This window comes from Ranitomeya imitator, chromosome 9, assembly GCF_032444005.1.
Source record: "Ranitomeya imitator isolate aRanImi1 chromosome 9, aRanImi1.pri, whole genome shotgun sequence".
Classification (NCBI taxonomy): domain Eukaryota; kingdom Metazoa; phylum Chordata; class Amphibia; order Anura; family Dendrobatidae; genus Ranitomeya; species Ranitomeya imitator.
In genome coordinates, this window is record NC_091290.1 from 140,327,332 (window position 1) to 140,351,250 (window position 23,919).

The 23,919-nt window shown below is 48.8% G+C and overlaps 1 protein-coding gene across 1 annotated transcript in view; it reads left to right on the forward strand.

Moving 5' to 3' along the window:
• Positions 1-474: 474 nt before the first annotated feature.
• Positions 475-23,919, forward strand: part of TDRD12 (tudor domain containing 12) — an 83,241-nt gene continuing 59,796 nt past the window's right edge. Inside the window, exons 1-12 of the mRNA XM_069738429.1 lie at positions 475-498; positions 7,917-8,066; positions 9,355-9,491; positions 9,577-9,696; positions 9,823-9,878; positions 10,379-10,464; positions 10,970-11,192; positions 12,032-12,242; positions 13,665-14,389; positions 15,562-15,592; positions 18,005-18,234; positions 18,311-18,341. Coding sequence (XP_069594530.1) covers positions 475-498; positions 7,917-8,066; positions 9,355-9,491; positions 9,577-9,696; positions 9,823-9,878; positions 10,379-10,464; positions 10,970-11,192; positions 12,032-12,242; positions 13,665-14,389; positions 15,562-15,592; positions 18,005-18,234; positions 18,311-18,341 — 2,024 coding nt within the window. The remainder of the gene's footprint in view (positions 499-7,916; positions 8,067-9,354; positions 9,492-9,576; positions 9,697-9,822; positions 9,879-10,378; positions 10,465-10,969; positions 11,193-12,031; positions 12,243-13,664; positions 14,390-15,561; positions 15,593-18,004; positions 18,235-18,310; positions 18,342-23,919) is intronic.

Genomic DNA, 23,919 nt, shown 5'->3' on the forward strand with positions numbered 1-23,919 from the left:
AGACAAACTCTGGTACAAAGGTGAGGTTGTGGAAGATAGTTTCATGTCACCGGTTAAATGTAGATGCACCAATTCTGGTACTTTGCCTTCACTCTTCCCAAATGCTCTGGCCAATGCATTGTTTCGCCGATATGTGAGTCTTCAGGTCCGCACCTCAAATTGGCAGTCAGGATGAAGATGGTAGGTGCGCTTTTAAAGTTGGAACTTTAGAACAACCCTTAAGATATTATAAAGTTACAGAGATGACTCCCCATAGGTTTATTTCTATCCGGACCCAAGGGAAAACATTCCACCAACAGAAAAATGTGATCTGGCACCTAATCTCTACAGTTGTGTTCATCCTCTGAAGAATCAGATCTCTGTTTTCTCTGTATTCAGCCTGTCCTAACTCATCGTCCTTATTTCTCCTTTTTTCTTTTTTAGTACTGATCTGTATAGAGAGTTTTCCACGTTTTCTGTGAAGTTGATGGAAACATGTACAGTTTGGCAATACTACAGGTAAAAAGTCCAATAAGCATACACCTTTCAACGTGTCATATTATCATTAAATATTATATTCATTGTACAGATCGTAAAAATACTAATATAATTTTCCCATTTACTTACAATAAAACGATTTCTGATATTTTCTTATATGGTATGGCACCATCTGGTGTTCATTGTATATCGACGTGCACGTCCACCTACTGATCTGTTTGCTGGTGGTCGCACATGCTCAGTCACTCTATGTATAGAGATCATACGTGAAATCTCTGTCTGCTTGTCAGGAAAGGAGCAGATCGTCTGCAGTACATACCAGTATGGCTGAAGATTGTCCTGTGAGCAACAATGTATTATTATTTTACACTCCTCAGACTCCATGGTACAATTATTATTTAACTTTCTGCAGAAGAACTTACTGGGAACTGAATTAACAGCTGCCAGAAGGGGAAGGAGATAGACTTAAAACTTACCAGGAGCTATATTTATAGCTGCATGAGGCAGAAGGAAACTGAACTTTTTGGAAAATATATTTTCAGCTTCCTGAGTGGAACGAAGACTAACTACTCAATTTACTATGGGTTACTTTACTTTACAGCTGCCAGAGGGAGTTGGAGAACTTAGTGGAAGCTATATTTCTATATGCCAAAAAATGGAAGAAGACTGATACATTTCCTAGGAACTATATTTACAGCTGCCAGAGAAGGAGACGACTTACCAGGGAGCTTTCAGAGGGTCACATTTACAGCTACGAGATGAGGAAGGGGACTGACTGTAGTACTTACTGGTACTGTATTTACAGATTCCAGAAGTGGAGGAGACTGACTGGGCCACTTACCACGGGCTTTATTTACAGCTATCAGAGGTGGAAGGAGACTGAATAGAGAACTTACTGGGATTTTATTTGGAGATGCCCGACTGACTGGAAAATGAACTGTATTTAAAGCTGCCAGAAGAGGAGGAAATTTACTTGGGTTTTTATACATAGCTTACTGGAGAAGGAAGGAAGGAGACTAACTGGAGAACTTACTGCCACTATGTATACAGATTGGTTGGAGGCTGAGGCTGACTGCAGATTATCGTTACAGCTGCCAGAGGGGGAAGGAGATTGACTGCAGATCTTAGTGGTACTATTTTTGCAGATGTCTCAAGGGAATGAGACTGGATATATATTTCTCTATCGCCTTTCATTGGGGGACACAGGAACCATGGGTGTATGCTGCTGCCACTATGAGGCTGACACTATGCAAATAAAAAAGTTAGCTCCTCCTCTGCAGTGTGCACCCTACCGACAGGAAGTAGGATATTCAGTTTAGCTTAGTGTCAGTAGGAGGTGGACACGGGTTTTTCATTAGACCCTTATCTACCTCAATGTGCGTCGTTTTTCTTTTAGGTTCGCCGGAGGGATACAGGGTGAACAGTCACACCTGTAGTCCCACAATACGGACTATGAGTACGGCATGTACTGCCACCCCGTATCCTCATAGATCCGACAGCAGGACCATGATTCTAGCACACCAGCGTGCTCAGAAGTCCGGTCCTGGCTCCGTCCCCCACCCACTCGCCCACCAGAGCCTGTCGGTTGGAGGAGACAAGGACGTCCATCAGCTCCATGGACGTCTCACTTCAGGTTAGTATCGGAGTGGGAAGTTGAGGTATTTCCCATCCCATCCCAAATCTTTCAAGGGGGGTTCTTGCTAGGGCTCCCAGATTACCTGGTCGTCACTTGCACCCAGATTGCGCAGCACGGCCCGGGATTACTGTTCCCATGCAGCATATCAGGCCCCTCTGCCTTCTATTCCGGCACAGGACCTTTACAGCCTGCCACGCCGCTTCTTACGCCGTACCACTCTCCCCAGTGACATCCCTGACTAGCTGTCCTGCGTTCCTTCTGCGGCGCGCTTCTCAGGGCGCCGCGGTTTTAATGGGGCCACACTTCTTTCTCCAGCGCGACAGCCCTCTCAGGCTGCCGCGCCGCTTCTCCCTGCGGCGCATTGCTCTGGCGCCGCGGGTTTTCATAGCAGCCGCTCCATCCTCTCCAGCGTGACAGCCTTGGCAGGCTGCCGCGCTGTTTTTCTACCTTCGGCGCACTGATCCGGCGCCGCGGCTCTCCTCCAGCGGTCGCTGGCCTGTAATTTAGGCCCCGGCTTCTGCCCGGGCCTACTTCCGGTGCCGCGCTCTGTCCACTTCCGCTTTCTTCGGGCGGGCTTTCTCCCGCCCGACAATCTCTTTACTCCCCGCCCACCGGCGCCATCTTGGTGCTCCTGGGCCCACGATTTCTACGCCGCTGCTTAGCGCCACATCGCAGCAGGGCGCACGTTCCAGCGCCCTTTCAGCGGTCTCCTTCTGCGGTTCATCCAGACTGCAGCCAGGCCCTTTTTTTTCCCCAGCACACGTTTTCTCCGGCGGGGTCCCCTGCATCCTCCTTAGGTTGCCATCTCATCGCTGGTGCCATGATGCCGGTCGCAGCTACAGCCAGGAGCAGTCTACAGGACTCTACTATTACTGTGAGTAGCTCTGCTATGCAGTCTATTACTTCCCTCTCCTGTTCCCCTAACCTTGGGGCATGGGTCTGCTCCCAGGCCTAATCCTATAAAAAGAGCATTCCCGTCCTCCTGCTTCCTCTTGTCAGCTGCAGCAACTCCCTGTCCAGGAGTCCCTAATCAGGGTGAGGCCGAGACCCCTATCCCTGGGCGGGCTTTCCTTCTGTCTCAGTGTGGGGCGGACCTCACCAGGATGTCACGACCTTGGTATCCGTGCCTGTCCGCAATCGCTAGTGGGTCACAGGATTCTCCGTCCAGCCTTTCAACTTGGGCCACAAGAGATACAGAACAGAGGGATACAGGGTGAACAGTCACACCTGCAATCCCACATTATGGACTATGAGTACGGCGTGTACTGCCACCCCGTATCCTCATAGATCCGACAGCAGGACCATGATCCTAGCACACAAGCGTGCTTAGATGTTCGGTCCCAGCTCCATTCCCCACCTCCAGAGCCTGTCGGTTGGAGGAGACCAGGACGTCCACCATCAGCCCCATGGACGTCTGACATCTTTCTTTCCCGCTCCATCTTGCCCTCCGGTCTGGACCGGTGAGATCCCTCTTCCTGATCCTCCTCTCTATCGAGAGAGAGATGGGCTTCCTCGGTCATGTTTGCAGAGGAAGTTTCAGATTTGGATAGCCTTATTGTTGCGATCAACCAGACCCTAAGCATTATGGATACCTCTACGGAACCCGCAGAATAGGCGGTTTTCGTTAAGACGGTCAAACCACCCCATCTTTGCCCCACACACACTGAATATGTGGTGGTACTTGCCAGGAGAAATGCGAGCCATACCAGATGCTTGCAGACAGGGAAGCATCTCGGCATCCTATATTCCTTCTTTCCTGAGCTCATCGCTAACTGGACTGATTCCTCGACAGGAAGCTGGCAATTCTGGATTCGTCAGTTTCCAGACTGTCTACCAACTTGGCACGGGTTCCAAGGATACTTTTATAGAACCGCTGGAAAAATCAGCCTTTTGTAACGGCTGCTTCTACTTTGTGCCTCGGCCATTGCCTCTACCTGGGTCTCAAGGACCACAGATAGATGGACCAAACAGCCTTGTAAGAGCACCCCGCCTGGAGCTCCTGGAGCTAGCCGACCTGACGGACCAGATTTCCTATGCAGGGAAATATTTGGTATCTGCCTCCCTAGATGAGTAGCTTGTGCAGCTCACGCTTCCAGCAATATGGTGGCCATCCGACGGAATATTCGGCTCTACACACAGCCCCTTCCAGGGGGCCTGTCTCTTTGGCTACATGAGGGAACAAATTATTAATGACACCAACGGGAGGCACGAGTTCCCTTTGTCCCTTCGCTGTTTTGCGGCGTCGGAAGATTCCTCTAGCTAACACAGACTGCGATCTCGTCTGGCTAGAGAAAAGGCTTCCTTTAAGCCTATCCCTTGTGCCCGCAACTCCCATGGTTGGTCCACCAGGCCTAGACCTGGCAGATCTTCTTCGGAATAATAACTCGTGCTAACGGCCCAGCGTTTCTTCCAGTTTGGGCGGGCATCTCCTGCCTGTTTTCAGGAATGTTTGGCTGGCTTAGGTGGAGGACGCCTAGATCAGGGAGGTCGTATCCTCTGGATACAAGATAGGGTTCGCTTAGCGTCCCGGAATCGCTTCTTTGAATCCCGCCCTCTAAAAATCCTCCTCTGATCTCAGGTTTCTTTGCGTCCATTACCTTCCTTCTTTGTTCGGAGGTTATTGTTTCCGTCCCACAGCAGGTACGCTACCTAGGTTTGTATCCAAACCTACTTGTAGTGCCGAAGAAGAGCGGCGCAGTTCCACCATTTCTGTCTCTGAAGTTAGTGAACAGAAGGTTCCGCATGCAGCATTTCAGGATGAAGTTCCTCTGTTCAGTCCTGTTCAGAATTCCTGTGCTCCATGGATATCCAAGATGCCTTGCTCCATGTCCTGATTTTCCTTGATGATCAGGGGCCTTAGTGCTCATTCCATACCTTGAAGTAATCCTCATCAAGCCTCTGCCCCTCTCTCAGGCCCTGAGGGTCTGACCATCGTCCTAGACTCCCTGTCCCGTTTCTGGTGGCTGGCCAACAGAACAAAGTCTTGTCTTGTTCCGAGTCAGCGTCTCGTCCTCTTAGACATGTTGTTCGACACCGCCAGGGGTTTTTCTTCTTGAGAAGCGGGCAATTCTCCATACGGAGTTCGCTCTCTGCAGGGCCCTCGGATGCCTTCCTTCCGTTCAGCTACGACGGTCCTGTGATGCATGGTGACAGCTCCGTAAGCATTCTCTTTCACGCTGTTCCACTTGAGACCACTTCAGCAGGCCATCCTTCCTCAGTGGGACACGTCTGTGCTGTCTCTGGACCCTCCAATCCGACTTTCCATCCGATTCTAATAGCCTCTCAACTGGTGGCTGTCATCCCCTCTCATTCCTCATGTCCGGTCCTCCCCAAGGCAGGTGGTGACGACGGTCACCAGCCTTCCCGGCTGGGGTGCGTTTTCTCGCCATCCGTCATTGAAGGGGGTGTTGGTCGGAGCAAGGGTACTCTCCGCCGATCTACACCATTGAGATAGGGGCCTTCTTCTATCCCTGAGTCTCTGGGAAAGGCTTCTCAGAGGTCTGCCAGTCAGAATCCAGGCGTCCAATGCCTCGGCTGTGGCTTATGTCAATCGCCAGGGAGGGAATCAGTCTCTTGGCAATGGCGGAGGTATCCAGGATCCTCTGGGCAGAGGCGACGGTTTCGGCACTGTCCGCAGTGCATATCCCCGGCGTGGACAACTAGGCCGCAGTGTTTTCTCTGCTGCGAGGGCCTTGCGGCAGGACAGGGGTCCCGGCTCAGGAGGTCTTCCTTCAAATTTTCCTTTGATGAGGAACTCCGGACACGGATCTCCTGGCGGCCCGACTGCTTAGGAAGGGTCCACCGTTTGTTTCCAAGTCCGCGATCCTCTTGGCGTGGATACCGATACTTTGACTGTTCCTGGGTCGCCATTTGTACTTCCCTTTCTGTTCCTCCCTTCCCTTTCTTCCCAGGCTGTTGAAGATCTATGCGGAGGGGGTGCCGGTCATTCTGACCGCACCAGATTGGCCCAGAAGGTTCTGGTTCGCTGAGATCGTTTATCTCCTCGCGGACTCTCACTGGAGGCCCCAGTCAGGTCAGATCTTCTGTACTAGGGACCCATCTGCCGCAGAGTTCTTGGTGTCTCAAGTTAACAGCTTTGCTGTTGAAACCTTCCTTTTTGGCCGTTCTCTCTAGGCGGGACTTGATGCTGGCCTTCCCCTTAGTTTTCTGAAGGGTCAGATAGTAACCCTTTCCATCCTTTTTCTGAAGTCTCTTTTCAGAGGTCCTTCGCTACTGGCTATCACGGTACGAAGATTTATATCCGTCCCGTTCTCAGATCAGAACCTTTCTTCAGTAGCGCATGCGGCTCTCTCGTACCACACTTCCGTGGATCCCTGGGACCTCAGTCTTGTTCTGGAGGCTCAGTGGACTTTCCCCCTTAGCCTCCCCATGAGCCTCACTGTCTGCTCTGTCCTGCTAGGTGGCTTTTCTGGTGGCCATCTCCACGCGTCTCGGAGTTGGTGGCTCTCTCCTGTCGCCTCATTTCTTGATTTTTCACCAGGATAGGGTAGTTTTACGGCCTTCGTCGCCTTTTCTTCCCAGGGTGGTGTCCTCCTTTTACTTAAATAAGATCGTCCTTCCCACCTTTGTCCTGCTCCGATCGATTCTCTGGGGCGTTCTCTGAACAGGCTAGACCTGGTCAGGGCGGTGAGGATCTATTTGTCTAGGACCGCCTTCTTTAGGAAGACGGACTGTCTTTTTGTCTTTCCAGATGGTATGCCAAGAGGCCTGCCGGCCTCCAAGGTTACGATTGTTCTCTGGATCAGACCTGCCACTCTGGAGGCTCACCGGATCAAGAACAGAGTGACTCCTCCCTCTGCTCCGGGCAGTGGGCGCCTCCTGGGCGGTACACCGTGGGGCATCCACCCTACATCTTTGCTAGGTGGCAACCTAGTGTTCCGTTCACTCCTTTGCCAAGGGGTTATAAGCTCCATACCTACGCTTCGACAGTTGCCAGCCTAGGCGGAAGGATCTTGCAGGCGGCAGCGGTGATTCCTCCGACCTGAATGGAGTTTTTCTGCTGTTCCCACCCCAGGGATTGCTTTGGGACGTCCCATGGTTCCTGTGTCCCCCAATGAAAGGCGATAGAGAAAACAGGATTTTTGGTTGCTTACCGTAAAATCTGTTTCTCGGAGCCTTCATTGGGGGACACAGCACCCTCCCAAGTTGAACAGCTCTGTTTACCATTTACGTTTGAGTTCTTTGAACACTCTTTGAGTGTTTGAAACTGTTGATCTGTGAAGCGCCGTGGAATTTGTTGGCGCTATATAGATAAAGTTTATTATTATATTATTATTCTTTCTCTTTTACACGTTGCTTCTCCTACTGCTTTCTCACTAACTGAATATCCTACTTCTTGTCGGTGGGGTGTACACTGCAGAGGAGGAGCTAACTTTTTTATTTGCATAGTGTCAGCCTCCTAGTGGCAGCAGCATACACCCCATGGTTCCTGTGTCCCCCAATGAAGGCTCCGAGAAACAGATTTTACGGTAAGCAACCAAAATCCTGTTTTACATCTGTCAAAAATGTGTGACATGTCAGACTGTTTGATTGGTGGGGTACAGCATGGAGCACCCACACATTGTGACATTTTCTGGCTAGGGGAGACCAGGTTAGCAGCGTACCAACTGTTGCCCGTGCAGTGCCCTGCTCGTCTTTCCCAGGAGAGATGATGAAAGTAGTTGTAGCACAACTCTCTGGCGACTGCTAGTCCACGGTCATTCCAACATAGCGGTGGCTTATAAGACCCCATTTACCATTGGTCATTCCTCTCATGTTTATTCTTAACCCGCCTTCTCTTCAGATTGTGGACCCCAGCTGCTTCTTCTGCGAGATACTGAAGGAAACTGTCAGCAAGGAGTATGAGCAGCTGTTCGCCGAGCTGAACTTACTCTACAGTATGGTGTACAGAGATGTGGAGGAACTGAAGCCAGCGACCTTACCTTTCGGGACGGTAATCTACTATATAATTGTCTAAGGGTCACTTCTGTCTGTCTGTCCTTCTGTCTGTCACGGATATTAATTGGTCGCGGCCTCTGTCTGTCATGGAATCCAAGTTGCTGATTGGTCTCGCCAGCTGCCTGTCATGGCTGCCGCGACCAATCAGCGGCGGGCACAGTCCGATTAGTCCCTCCCTACTCCCCGCCGTCAGTGCCCGCTCTATACTCCCCTCCGGTCACCGCTCACACAGGGTTAATGCCAGCAGTGACGGACCGCGTTATGCCGCGGGTTACGTACTCTGTTACCGCTGCTATTAATTCTGTGTGTCCCCAACGTTTTACTATTGATGCTGCTTATGCAGCGTCAATAGTAAAAAAAAAAAAATCTAATGTTAAAAATAATAATAATAAAAAAAAGTGCTATACTCACCCTCCGTAGTCCGAGGATGCGCTCGCGCCTTCCGCCAGCTTCCGGTCCCAGAGATGCATTGCGAAATTACCCAGAAGACTTAGTGGTCTCGCGAGACCGCTAAGTCTTCTGGGTAATATCACAATGCATCCTGAGAACGGAAGATGGCGGCAGCCGCGCGCCCATCGCCACAGCGCTGTTGAATCCCAGGGGTGAGTATGTAACTATTTTTTATTTAAATTCTTTTTTTTTTTTTGACAGGGATATGTGCCCACACTGCTAAATACTGCGTGGGCTGCGTTGGCTACATGGCTGCTATATACTACGTGGGCAGTACTATATACTACATGGTTGCTATATACTATGTGGGCAGTGTTATATACTACATGGCTGCTATATACTACGTGGGCAGTACTATATACTACATGGCTGCTATATACTACGTGGGCAGTACTATATACTACATGGTTGCTATATACTATGTGGGCAGTGTTATATACTACATGGCTGCTATATACTACGTGGGCAGTACTATATACTACATGGCTGCTATATACTACGTGGGCAGTGTTATATACTACATGGCTGCTGTATACTACGTGGCCTGTGTTAGATATTGCGTGGGCTGCGTTATATACAACGGGTATTCTACAATATGTATGTATATAGCAGCCACATACTATATAGCACAGGCCACGTACTAGTTGTATGCTATATACTACATGGCTCCTACATACTATGTGGCATGTGCTATATAGTATGTGGCTGCTATATACATACATATTCTAGAATACCCGATGCGTTAGAATCGGGCCACCATCTAGTAAATCCCATAGATGTGGTCACGTATCATTTGCCTATGCTGACAGTAGCTGATGATTGTTTCCTTTCAGTTTTGTGTTGTTTTCTCCGAAGAACAGAAGAGTTGGTGCCGAGCCATTTTGGAATCCACCACCTGCAGCGGCGAGGGCGAACTGGTGCATTGTTTCCTGCTGGATTACGCCGTGTATTGTCCCATTAAGAAGAGCAAGTGAGAGTCCTCTCCTTTCCTCAAGGTATGAGCCCCATGTGTATAACGCAGCCTTCACAGCTGTCCTCTCCTTCTACCATCACAGCATTCGTTTTCCGGTGAAGGAATGCGAGAAACTCCCATTCCGTGCAAAGAAATTTAGGCTTCACAAGATTTGTCCCGTATCTCTGCGCATCAGTGCTCCTGAAAACAAGATGGAGATGAGGTGAGCGAGCCGAAAGTGAGCAAGATGGGACACCTCCGTGCCACGTCTGCAGTTAATAAAGTCCATTTGATAAGTCATCTCTTACCCCCAAGTCATCTGACTTAACTATTTTGTCTTTCATTTTAGACTAGTAAAAAGTTGGGACATCGCTGCCATCGATTACTTCCGACAACTACTGACCGGTAAGGTTATATTTGAGCCTTGATGGTAGTCATTAGCGTTCTCCAGTGGAGACATTGACGACGTGTTGTTAGGATATGACGTCAATGTCTGATCGTTCAAGCCCTCACTGATATGGAGCATTAAGGGGGTTTTTCTGGTCAAATTATATTGATGACATCTGCTTGGGATAGGTTTTCAATATTACCTTGATGATGGTCCGACACCAGGCACTCTCATCGATCAGCTGTGGCAGGGTCCGGTAAACAATATGGGTAGCTGGACGGCATAGCTTCATCCGATGGTTAGCAGCCGCTTCTGAGTGCTTCATGACCTTTTCGATATTATTTGACAACCCCTTTAAGTTAGTCTGTTTTCTGGCATTAATCCCTCTTCAGGCACTTTACCACCAGTCAGCGCCCCAGTGATCTGATATCAATAGCATATAATTGACACGCACCATTATTGTGTCTCATCGGAGTTAAACCATTTATTAATTTGATCAGGTTTTTTGTCTTTCCAGAAAGCCGGAAGATCGAAGCTCAGCTTCATAGAGTGGAAGACAGTTGTATGGCTGTAGACCTGTATATTACTACTACAGATTCAGTGGTAAGGATATGTCGTAAAGAAATGCATAAAGGGGTCTTCTCCTTTCTAGGGATGCACTAAGGTGCTGTGTTCTGAAACAAGCGTTTCTAAATACCTCAATTACTTACCCTGGCCTTCTACTGTACGTGAGATTGATCTTGTGGCAATGAGTGGGATTGCCAAAACATAGTTATAGGGATTGTCCAGGCCTGGGATGAAAGTCAGTAGTCTCTTTATTTAACTACAGATTTCTGAATTCTGACAGCATGTGTACCGCATGCTATCAGGATTCTCCACTCGTGAGGGTGGTCACATTAATGCAGGTACGTGATTTGCATACTACTGGCCACATTCCCCTCCTGAATCCTAAAAGAGTGCATTGTGCACAATGAGTGACCTCAGAAATTCGTCCCAAACTTGGCAACCCCATTTGGGAAATTTTTAGGATTTTTCCAGTTTTTGCAATAGAAATCTTCCCGTCAAAAACCATGAGCACTCACCATATTTCTTATCTGCTTATTCATAGATCTGCGCCAATGATGATCTAGTAGCCAAAAAGTATGCCTGCTATGAAAATGGAAAGCCCATACAAAGGACTGAATACTGCGAAGCTGCCATTGCCTCAGCCCGGATGCTGCAAAACCGATGCTCCATTATTCCTCTTACAGAAAAGCAGCAGGAGCCTGTTGTAGTAAGCAGCCCTGGTCAGACATTGCAGCAAAAATGCAATTCTTTAAATCAGGAAACGGGTAAGAAAAGTATATTCATTAATGTTTTGTTCTATATCAGCCTTCTTGTGCTGCCAGTGACTCAGTCTATGCCTCTTAGCTAATACCGTAGGATTACCTTATATCTTAACACAGAGGATGCCAAACGTGTCATGTCAAAATGACAGATGCACGGGCCTTTACCAGAGAGACTTCTGCTACGATGAGCCAGGAAAACATGTCAGTCTCCAAATTCAAATGATAATATTGCTATTTGCTTGACCGCAAGCAGAGATCTTGTGGCGAGAAATTGAAGTGGGGGGAAAAAAAACTAAATTGTCTGCACTTCTGATTTTACATATACCGTATATACTCGAGTATAAGCCGAGGCACCTAATTTTGCCACGGAAAACTGGGTAAGCTTTTTGACTAGTATAAACCGGGTATGTATTGTCCCCTCATTCCTATCCCGGTATGTGTGGCTCCCCCTCCCCCCCCCCCCCCCGTCCTGTCATGCTCTGTGTGGCTCCCCCTGTTGTATGCATGGCTCCCCCGTCCCTTCGTTGTATGCATGGCTCCCCTCCCCCCATCCCATCTTGAATGCATGGCTCGGCTCCCCTCCTATCTTTGTATGCATGGCCAACCCCCCTGTTCCATCTTGTATGCATGGCTCGGCTCCCCCCCTTCCCATCCCATCTTGTATGTATGGCTCGCCCCCCCCTCCCACTCTCGTTCCACCTTGTATGCATGGCTCGGCTCCCCCCGTCCCATCTTGTATGTATGGCTTGCACCCCCCCATCTTGTATGCATGGCTGGGCTCCCCCGTCATACTCACCCACCTCGCGCCGTCGCTGCACGTCCCTACATCTTTGTTGTCCCAGGGCGGCAGCTTCTTCCTGTACTGAGCGGTCACGTGGTCACATCATTGCCCCGATGGGGCTCACAATCTAAATTCCCTATCAGTATGTCTTTGGAATGTGGGAGGAAACCCACGCAAATATGGGGAGAACATACAAACTTATTGCAGATGGTGTCCTTGGTGGGATTTGAACCCGGGACAGAAATGCAGCGACAGAGATGCAATGACGGAGGGTGAGTATTGAGGTCTTCTGAAAGCCGGCAGCTGTCACTGTGCTACAGCCGCCGGCTCTCCGCTCCCCATCCCCCGCTGGCTTTCTGGGCAATTGACTCAGTGTATAAGCCGAGGGGGGCATTTTCAGCACAAAAAAATGTGCAGAAAATCTCGGCTTGTAGATGAGTATATACTGTATATGTTCTCACAAAATTAGACGATCATCAAAAAGTTAATTTATTTCAGTTTTTGAATGGAAAAAGTGAAACTCGTATTTCTCCATCGCCACATTGGGGGACACAGACCGTGGGTGTATGCTGCTGCCACTAGGAGGCTGACACTAAGTAAATACAAAAATGGTTAGCTCCTCCTCTGCAGTATACACCGCCCACTGGCTCCGGATAATACCAGTTATTGCTTAGTGTCCGTAGGAGGCACACTGTGTCTGATTTTTTTTTCCAGACGTTTTATTTTTTAATTTTATTTTTAACTTTGCGCAAGAGGATGAAGGAGGCGACGCACCCTTGAGGGGGCCGATCTCCCCTGAAACATCAACATGTGACCTCTTGCGAGTTTACTCCCCGTACCCTTTCATGCGACATGGGATGGTCGGCCGTGAACTAGCCCTGTGAAATCCTAGGGGAGCGAACCCTTAGGATACACAGAGGCACTTTTCCTGGGCACAGTCTGGCCGCCCTTCCTCTGCACCACCACTGTGGAACAGCGGTGCTGCATGGAGCTCCTCAGTCCCTCTCCACCCCCTCATCAAGAGGGCGGTGGATTGAGGTTGACTGCACCTCTCCTCGTACCTCACCTGAAGAGGACCACAAGCGGTGAGTCTGATAGGGGTGGGGGGGCTCCCGAGCGCACTGCGGGCTTGGCCGCATTTCACGGCCGGGCACCGCTAATTAAGTCCCCGGCTTCAGCCACAGTTAGGCCGCGTCACGCGCTAGGCTCCACTTCAGCGCTTCTCGCACACTGCGGGAAGCTCCTCTCAACTCTCGGCGGCCATCTTGGATGGAGGTTATGCACGCCTAGAGCTCCCGGTGTCTCTCAGGAGCCTCAGAACGCCACCAAATCCTCTCCTCAGTGCAGCATCCGGACACAGGACCTGGGTAGGTGCGCTGCACACTAACACAGGCCCTCCTACTCCTGCACACAGTGCTCCGCTCACTAGCTGCACAGGTGCCCCACAGCTCTGCACGGAGGTTAACCGACAACATGTCTTCATAAACCCAAAAAGTCTGCAAAAACACATACAGTGTTCTTCACTTCTTGCACCTCCTGTCAGGCTGCGCTACCAAGCGGGCATACTGCTCCGCTCTGTAATGCTTGTGACCCTAAATGCGCTCAGGAGTTCCCCGCCGCAAACGAGCCCGCAGTGACCAGCTCTCCTGAGTGGGCTTTGTCACTTTCGCAATCTATGGCTTCTTTGACTATAGCTTTCGAGTCCAGGATCCAACCAGGAGCAGGACCACTAATCCGCCTACTCAGGAAGCTTCCCCTACGGCTGCAGAATCTTCAGCCTGCAGGGGCCGCTCTCACAAGCGGCCATCTAGGAAGTTCGTCCGTAGCTCGGCCCCCAGGCCCTCTGGTGCCTCGGCGTCTGGTAGCTCCGCTTCCCGCTCTCGCTCCCCAGGCACCTCTTCTGACCAGGACTCTGATCCGGAGTCTGATGGGCCACTAGATCTGGAGTTGCCAGGTTATCAGAGCACTATAGTCAGTCTCATTGAGGCCGTCAACCAGTCCCTTCAGGTTGATGAGGAACCGGTGACCTCCAGTACGGATAATTCGGTGTCCTTCAAAAGGACCAAACGTACTCACAGGGTGTTTGCCAATCACCCGGAGTTCCAGGACATAGTCCAGCGACATAGCGAGCGTCCAGACAAACGCTTTCAGGGCCAGAGATCTCTGGAGTCCAAATATCGTTTTTCTCCTGATCTTCACAAACAATGGACAGAATCCCCTCCTGTGGATCCTCCTGTCTCATGTTTATCCTCCAAAACTGTCCTATCCATGCCGGACGGATCTTCTATCAAAGATCCCACAGATCGCCTTGTAGACAGTCTCGCCCGCTCAGCTTTCGAGGATTCATTTTGCGGCCTCGACATCTACCTTGGCCGGGTGGATACGTTCAGCTATTCAAGAGGCCTACCGCGCCATGACAGTTCCGGCTGGAATCAAAGCTCACTCTAGAGCAGTGGGGGCTTCCTGGGCGATTCGGCACCAGGCCTCAGCAGAACAAGTTTGCAGAGCTGCAACTTGGTCTAGTCTGCATACCTTTGCCAATCATTACAATGTCCACTCCCAGATTTCTGCAGATGCAAGTCTGGGTAGAAGGATTCTTCAGGCAGCAGTAAGGCACCTATAACGACAGCCGCTTGGATATTTATAAGCGGTGAGTTAATTCCCCACCCAGGGACTGCTTTAGGACATCCCACTGTCCTGTGTCCCCCATGAGGCGAAGGAGAAATAGGGATTTTTGTTTTACTCACCGTAAAATGCTTTTCTCCGAGACGCTCATTGGGGGACACAGCTCCCTCCCTGGTAGCCTGAGGGCTGTTTTTGTTGTATCTAGATTTATCAGTCAGTAGGTCTTTTCTAGACATAAGTTTTCTGTATTTATGCTGTTATATTATTTCTCGTCTTTTTTTGTTCTACTGTTTTTGCAATTTAATTCACCGACTAAAGCACTAAATAAACGAATAAATCCAATACACAGTAAAACGTAACATTTACTTATGATAAAGATAAAAGCGACAACACTCACGACCTAAAAACGTCTAATGTTTGGCTGAAAAAAGATACAGGGTGCACTCAGTTCCTAATATGTGGCTATCTATGCCCTACCTTGCTGCGGAGGTTGGCACCCTATAAATCCTGCGCAACGGCGCCCCCGCTAAACGTAGGCTCGCCCTGACTCACCCTGGACAACCAAAAATGGGCCAGTCAAAAGTATTGGCACCCTCAGCCTAATACTTGGTTGCACAACCTTTAGGCAAAATAACTGCGACCAACAGCTTCCGGTAACCATCAATGAGTTTTTTCATTTAAGACAAATTAAATGAAGATGATAATAATACCAAACAATTTGTGATTGCAATCATTTTCAGGAAGAAAATGAGTATTATGTGACAATTTCAGGGATGTCAATACTTTTGGCCATGACTGTATATGTGTTAATAATTTATGAATAAATATGTATATTATGTATACCCCTTTCACATGAAATGCGCCATGGAATAAATGGTTCTTTAATAATTAATAATACAATAATTGTATCTAAACATTAAAATTACTTTAACAACAATTGTATATAATTTCTTTTTTGTTTTGTAGATATGTCTGAGAAGCTCCCTGCCCAGAGAAGGTATGGATACTTATTTTTTTTTTTTTTTATTCTGTGGTATTGATTTTCAGAATCCATTGCTTTTTTCTCTTTTCGGTTCACCATAAAGGGGATGTTAACTATTGCACTACCCCTTTTGAATGTTCCTAATGTGCCCAATAAAATGAGAAATAAGTATATGTACCTCCTGGTCCAGCACCGCTCCGAGCGCGATGTTCTCCAGTGATCTTGTGAAATTTTGTTACTTGTTAGCCTGCAGATTAACCGGTTAACGCGTTTCCGGTCCCGGAGGTAATTATGATTTTTATTGGGCTTACTGGGTGCATTCAAAAGGTCCAGCAGTGAACATTTATTTATATATATTTATATATATCTATATCTATCTATCTATCTATATAGTAGAAAAAAATGGAACAGCACAAATCCTATACTTATCTTCGGGTGCAAAGCCCAAACAACCCGTCCAATGGTTATTTACCAATCCAGATAGATAGGCTCAGTTGGAGGCGAAACGTTGCATGGAGATGTGGGCTCAATAAACACCTGCATATCACCTTTAAGAATATGGAGTGCTGCCTGTTTTTGTGATCTATCTATCTATCTATATATATCTATAATATAACGCTGGGAGCGTCACTCTGTCCGAAGCCTTTATAGACTGCGCAAGCGCCGGCGCAGTCTGGCCCCCACAGAGTGACGCTCCCAGGAGATCGCGGTATGCGTAAACACTGAACGCGCACCGCAATCTCCACCGGAGAGTCAGGGACCGCCAGGAGGGTGAGTATATTCACCTGTCCCCCGTTCCAGCGCTGCGTGCGGCTCCGTCTCCCGGGTCCTCTGCTGTGACGTTCACAGTTCAGAGGGCGCGATGACGCGCAGCGGTGGAACGGGACAGACAGGTAAGTATAGCAAGTGCTGGGGGCCTGAGCTGGCGGTGATACCGGCACCTGACCCCCACAGCGCGCCCCCGCCTGCTCAGGCCCCCAGCGACGATAGGTGAGTATGATATATATTTTTTTTCATATATGGCAGCAGCATACGGGGCATATATAATGGAGCATCTTATGGGGGGCATATAATACAATGGTGGCGCAGGATGGCAGCAGCACATGACAGAACGGGCGCAGGATGGCAGCAGCACATGACAGAACGGGCGCAGGATGGCAGCAGCACATGACAGAACAGGCGCAAGATGGCAGCAGCACACGACAGAACAGGGGCGCAGAATGGCAGCAGCACATGACAGAACGGGCGCAGGATGGGAGCAGCACACGACAGAACAGGCGCAGGATGGCAGCAGCACACGACAGAACAGGGGCGCAGGATGGCAGCAGCACATGACAGAACGGGGGCACAGAATGGGGGCGCAAGATGGGTGCAACACATGGCAGGATGGGGGCGCAGGATGGGTGCAACACATGGCAGGATGGGGGCGCAGGATGGGTGCAGTACATGACAGGATGGGGACGCAGGATGGAGCAGCACATGTCAGAATGGGGGTGCAGGATGGGTGCAGCACATGTCAGGATGGGGACGCAGGATGGAGCAGCACATACCAGGATGGAGACCATATACCAATATAGATGCTAGCCACCCGGGCATATATATATATATATATATATATATATATATATATATATATATATATATATATATATATATATATATATATATAATTATTAGATTGTGGCCCATGTCCCCGTAGTATATGGACAATGATGATTCCAGAATTCACGGCAGACTGTGCCCGTCGCTGATTGGTCGAGGCAACCTTTATGACATCATCGTCGCCATGGCAACCATTATGACATCTACATCGATACTGTGCCCGTCGCTGAATCAGAAACGCGGGATGTCTACGTCCTTTATGACATCGTCGCTGTGCCCGTCGCTGATTGGTCGAGGCCTGACGGCCTCGACCAATCAGACGCGGGGTTTCTACGTCGATACTGTGCTCGTCGCTGATTGGCCGAGGCCTGGCGGCCTCGACCAATCAGACGCGGGATTTCCAGGACAGACACAGACGGAAAAACCCTTAGACAATTATATATATAGATATATATATAATGTTGAAAATGGTATCTGATCTGCTTTTAAGCCTTGCATTTTAATCATTGACATCCCTGTTGTGTTTGAGTCCAGTTGGCTGTCCTAGTCAAACACCAGGGATTTCAATGAATATATTGAAAGTAATATTTAATCTTTTCCAACAATCTCGTATATAATTTTTCTCTATACCATAGATCTGGATGTATGTATTTGATTATAGGTTCCCATTAAACGTGTTCTCACATATATGGTAGTCAAAAACTAGATGGAAGTAGGCGTCATGACTGATCCCATTTTTTATATTGGTTAGTTTTTGGCAGCTAGCACATCAAATTTCACTGATCCAGGAGCCGGACCACTATTTTATTTGCTTTAATTTTGCAGAGGGGAAGATGGGGAGTTGATCAAAGAAAGAAGATCTACAGATTCTCAGAATGAAAAGCCACTGGATTCTTTTACTGAAGAACGCTGGCACTCGGAGAATGTAGTTGTCATGCCTCAACATCTTAAAGATTCTGAGATTTCTGCAAGTGTGAAAATCGCTGCATGCAGTCTTCATTCCTTCCTCCATCCTGCATGGTGCAAAGCAGATCCAGAGCAAATCTTACGTACAGGTAAGGCACGCATTTCTCTACAAATTCACAAATTATTGGAACTTATTACAAAAGGTTTTTACTTTTATTTTTACAGAAGCTGCTGAGAAACCCTCAAGTGGGATTAGGTATGGAATCTATTTCCTTTGATCTGTATTTCATGGGGGTTATGACGGGTAGACAGTGGAATTCTGGGATATGTAGTCTTTAGAGTTATGCTGCCGTCATGTGGTCACAACTTGTATGCCTGGATGCCTGCCGAGCAGAGATTTGCAGAGAGGAGCATAAACCACTGAGCTACCAGAAAGAAAGTAATAAAGGCTCTTCATGTAAAGTATAGAGATGATATTATACCAATAGGAACCCTTTATGTACTAAAGATAACACAGATAAAATATAGCTTTTAATTAATATACCAATTAAAACCATGCCACAAATACAACCAGATAAACACATAAAACACACAACTGTGCACTCTGGGATATCCCTGCCAAACAATACCTCTTAGTACTGCCTACCTATCAGTGGAGGTTGGCACCCTAAACACAGATACGAGATTGGCGCCCCCACTCCCCGTCGGCTGTCCCTATGTCTCCTAGTATGGATCCTAATATAGGTGTCACATATAGACCAGCACTTACACTAGACAGGAAAAAGATAGGCAGACTAACTGGCTGATTGTATATATATATATTTATGAATAATCATATATGTAAACTAGGTTTGTGACAGGGTAAGATACACGGACTAAAGACCAACAATGTGCATAACAAAAAAGTGCTCGTGTATTAAAAATAGGCCTCCCTACCTCTGTACCCTACTGCTGTGCAGCCTGCCTAGCTGTGGAGGTTGGCACCCTACTGGTCAGCGGAATGGCGCCCCCACTCAGCGACGACTGGCCTTGGGAAGCCCTAATATCAAATCCCAGCCTGATAATGATCAGACACAGATGTGTAAATACACAAAAATGGCAAGGCACAAAAACATATATAGCTGCAGGGAGAAAAAAAAAAAAAAAAAACCCTTATCTTCAGCCGAAGATAGCCTAGTGCTTAGATATATGCATGGTAAACAGAGGGTGAGACCGATACTTATCAGTGTTGATATTTCATACGCCTCTACGCGTTTCACCCCAGCGGATCATCAGGAGGTCTTATTATGTAGATAAGGGTTTTTTGTTTTTTTTTTCTCCATATTAAAATATGTCCCATATAATGCTGCATAAAGGGTAATAAGGGCATCATAAGATGCTCCATAGAGATATTTGCCATATATAGTGCTGCACAAGTGTTATGGCCCCATAAGATGCTCCGTACAGCCACTTCCCCCATATAGTGCTGCACAAGCGTTATGGCCCCATACAGATGTTCCGCACAGCCACTTGCCCCATATAATGCTGCACAAGTATGGCCCCATACAGATGCACTGCACAGCTACTTGCCCCATATAATGCTGCACAAGTATGGCCCCATACAGATGCACTGCACAGCTACTTGCCCCATATAATGCTGCACAAGTATGGCCCCATACAGATGCACTGCACAGCTACTTGCCCCATATAATGCTGCACAAGTATGGCCCCATACAGATGTTCCGCACAGCCACTTGCCCCATATAATGCTGTACAAGTATGGCCCCATACAGATGCACTGCACAGCTACTTGCCCCATATAATGCTGCACAAGTATGGCCCCATACAGATGCACTGCACAGCTACTTGCCCCATATAATGCTGCACAAGTATGGCCCCATAAGATGCTCTGCACAGCTACTTGCCCCATATAATGCTGCACAAGTATGGCCCCATACAGATGCACTGGACAGCTACTTGCCCCATATAATGCTGCACAAGTATGGCCCCATAAGATGCTCTGCACAGCTACTTGCCCCTTGAAAAAGCGGGGTTTCTACACCCGCGAAACGCGCGTCGGGGGCACTCACACCCGGTTCTGGACTCCCCATTGTGTGCCTATAGGTGAGCACCCTCATTTCTTCAGGATTATTTAATGCTAGACTATGGGTCACTGTGAGGTTTATGGGTGCGGGTAGGCTGCCTTAATGGGATTTGCACATAGCAGGTATATTCTCTACTTGGGATATGGCAGCAGCCCAGCTTAGCATTCAGTGTGGAGTCCTTGGTGCTCTCATGTGTTGTTCCTGCATATAGTATGTACTGTTTTGCTTATTATTATATCTACAGTGTGTTAATAAATTTTCTACGTTTTCTACACCTGTTTGCTCTTTTGTTCTCTGCATTTATAACTAATATTTTGAGCGGGTTTTGTTTTGTGTGCTGAGGTGGCTAGTATTTTTTACAGCCACAGATGTAACGTTGACATAATGCTTTTGAGGTTTTGGTGCCTTGCCCCATATAATGCTGCACAAGTATGGCCCCATAAGAAGCTCTGCACAGCTACTTGCCCCATATAATGCTGCACAAGTATGGCCCCATAAGATGCTCTGCACAGCCACTTGCCCCATATAGTGCTGCACAAGTGTTATGGCCCCATAAGATGCTCTGCACAACAAATCACATACTCTCCTCTCTTCGCTCAGGGCCCCGGCACTGTCACCTGCTCCTCGTGCGGCTCCGTCTTCGGCACTGACGTTCAGCAGAGGGCGCGCACTGACTACGTCACCGCGCCCTCTCACCTGAGCGTCACTGCTGAAGACAGAGCGACACCTGGACCGAGGAGCAGGTGACTATCGCGCAGCGCAGCGCTCCCCCTCCCCATATACTTACCTGGTCCTGGCGCTGCGTCCCTGCTTCTTCCCCGGCGCTGCATCTTCTTCTTGTATTGAGCGGGCAGCGTCACCGCTCATATACAGTAATGAATATGCGGGTCCACCTCTATGGGGGTGGAGCCGCTTATTCATTACTGTATATGAGCAGTGCCATGTGACCGCTCAATACAGGAAGAAGATGCAGCGCTGGAAGAAGCAGGGACCGCGCCGGGAGCAGGTAAGTATAATTACACAGCCCCTGCACCCCCTCCCGTGCCGACCCCCGGGTATGACTCGAGTATAAGCCGAGAGGGGGACTTTCAGCCCCAAAAAATGGGCTGAAAATCTCGGCTTATACTCGAGTATATATGGTAATACCGGAATGTTTGCAGGCATATTTACCTAATTTGAAATGCTCAAGGTGTGCAGTAAGGGACGTGCTGCTTATGGTGAACGCGGAGACCCAGGCCAAGGGTTAGGTGAAACTGCCTGCTCCTGGAGCACAATAAACACACTCATCCACGAGATCTAGCTTCCTGTCCCACTTTGCAGGAGGGCGCGGGATACTATTATTGAGCCAGAACAGTGCAAGTAGGTGGTCGGTTGGATGGTAGATAATGCTTCCAGTCTGTTTCCCAGCACCACCCAGTCTTCCACATGGTTCAGTCTCACTAGACAAGAGTCTGGACCTCATAATTTTCACCCTGATCCTCCTTCCTCACACCATGGCGACTCCCAGGAGGCAAGTGACCACTCAGACCCTCGAGGAGCTCTTTAAAATTCCATTTATTGATTCTGTCCTCTCGCCCAATGCGTTTCAATAGGGACATGATGAGATCGGGTGTAGTAATGCCCAAATATTTGAGCAGCCACGGTCAGAAGACGACGATGGTAAACGGCAATTACTGCGTCAAGAGGTTGATGATGATGAGACAAGTGATGTTGTTAAGTCAACAAGTCAGGAGGACAAGATTGCGGAAGTGGAAAATGAGGTGGTAGGTAATGAAGTCAACCTGTGAAGGTGGCATGAAGAGCGAGGACAGTATCGCAGAGGGCGAGGGATCTGTAGGCACCACAACAGGCAGGAAGAGGCAATGGAGTGGCCAGAGACACTGAACAGGCTGAAGGGGAGGAGGAGATGGAGAGTCATCCTGTTGGTGGGGATGGGGAAGTCTTGCTTGTTCGGAGTCTAGCACACATGGCTGACTTTGTTGCTCTGCCTTTCCCGTTGCCCTTGCGTTATATGCATTTTGGCTAATGCTGATTTCTGGATGTTCACCCTTGGATAACTCTCCATCTCTCCTTCCCGCAGCGGAGAGGGCTAGTAAAATGGTGCTCTGTGCCGTTCAACTGTAGGTTATACAAACTGGACACGTGGCATAAACTTTCCCTCTATGCCTTGGAGGTCCTTGGCTGACTTTCTGCTTACATTTTGTCAGCGAGTTTTTAATGCCACTGGGGGCATGATAACTGATGGGCGCATCCGCCTGTCAACTGAAAATGCTGGCAGGCTGACTCCTGTCAAAATTTATAAGGCCCGGATTGGCCCAGACTTCTCAACCCTATCGGATGACAGCAGCTGGACATAAAGCCAATTCAAATGTTCTTTTTCTCTTACCCCATGACGGCACTAACGAGAGAGAGAGGGATCCGCCCTCAGGGACAGGAAACCCACAGGTTAAAAAGGCGGGACCTCTCCTCCACCTCAGTTCGGTTTCCTGTCCCCGACGGGGATCCCACAACTCACCATCCAGGAGTCCAGGGACCATCAGGCCGAGTTCAGGCAGCCGGGGGCCCTGCCACGGTCTCAGGTGGATTCCTCCCTGAGGGTGCGATCCGGGGTCGGCGGGCCTCGTAGATGCGCGCAGAGGGGAGGCAGTGAAGAGGATGCCGAGAAAGCCTGCCTCTTCCTTTTCAAAGGGATGATCGGCAATAGGTAGCGGCGGCTACCTGGAGGTTTTCTCCACCGATCCATAAGGCACACAGGAGGTGGTGACGCCGGTCACCGACAGGAGAACGCTGGGAGCAGCGGCGGCTGCGGAAGCTCCGTCCCTCCTGTGAGCCGGCAAACAGTGAGCGCGCGCGCGGGGTTCGGCGACTTACTGCGCAGGCGTGGGGGTCACTTCCGGGGCGGCGCAGGGCACCTCTGGGTAAACCGGAAGTTGCGTGGCGCCGCTCCATTAGTATATATCCAGAAGGAAAGGGGTATACCGCTGCTCAGAGATTACCACCATGAGTGGAATAGAGCAGTCGGTGGAAGAAATTTCACAGGCCCCTGTGACAAAGAACCCGAAGGAGCGCCATTCCTCAAGAAAACCCACGCAGCGCAGCAGCTCAGGATCCCAGCGTAGCAGAGGCTCTGGTGGATCCAGGAGGGAGACGGTGGTTCAAGTGGAGGAGGCATCCTCAAAGCCACAGCCGGTATCTTCCTCACATTAGGAGGGTAAGTGACCTCCGTGAAAGTGTAAATTCTAATAGGGGTTTATTGTTTCCTAGGGAAAGAAATGCCAGGGGAAAAGTAAACATAGAGTATGCCCGCTTTGTTCAGCAGATTTGCCGGATTCATGGGTTAAAAAACTCTGTGCGCCATGTATTAAGAACACCATTGATGAGGAGACACCAAGTTTCACATCTGAATTAAAAGATTTAATTAAAACCCAAGTAGCAGACGCATTAAAAAGCGTAAAAAACCGTAAAAGAAAACATAAAGAAAAATCTCCAGATTACAGCTCCAGCGAGGGAGATAGTACGAGTGGGGATTCTGATAGCTCTACAGCTTCATCATCCTCCTCCGCATCTTCAGAAAGCGGTCGCAACTGTTTCCCAATAGATGAAACGGATGCGTTGGTGAAAATGGTTAGGGCGACAATGGGTCTGGCAGACACTCGTTCCAAAAAATCTGTACAAGATCTTATGTTTAGTGGCCTGGAACAAAAGAAGTACAGAGTGTTCCCATTAAATGAAAAAATTCAAGCCCTTATA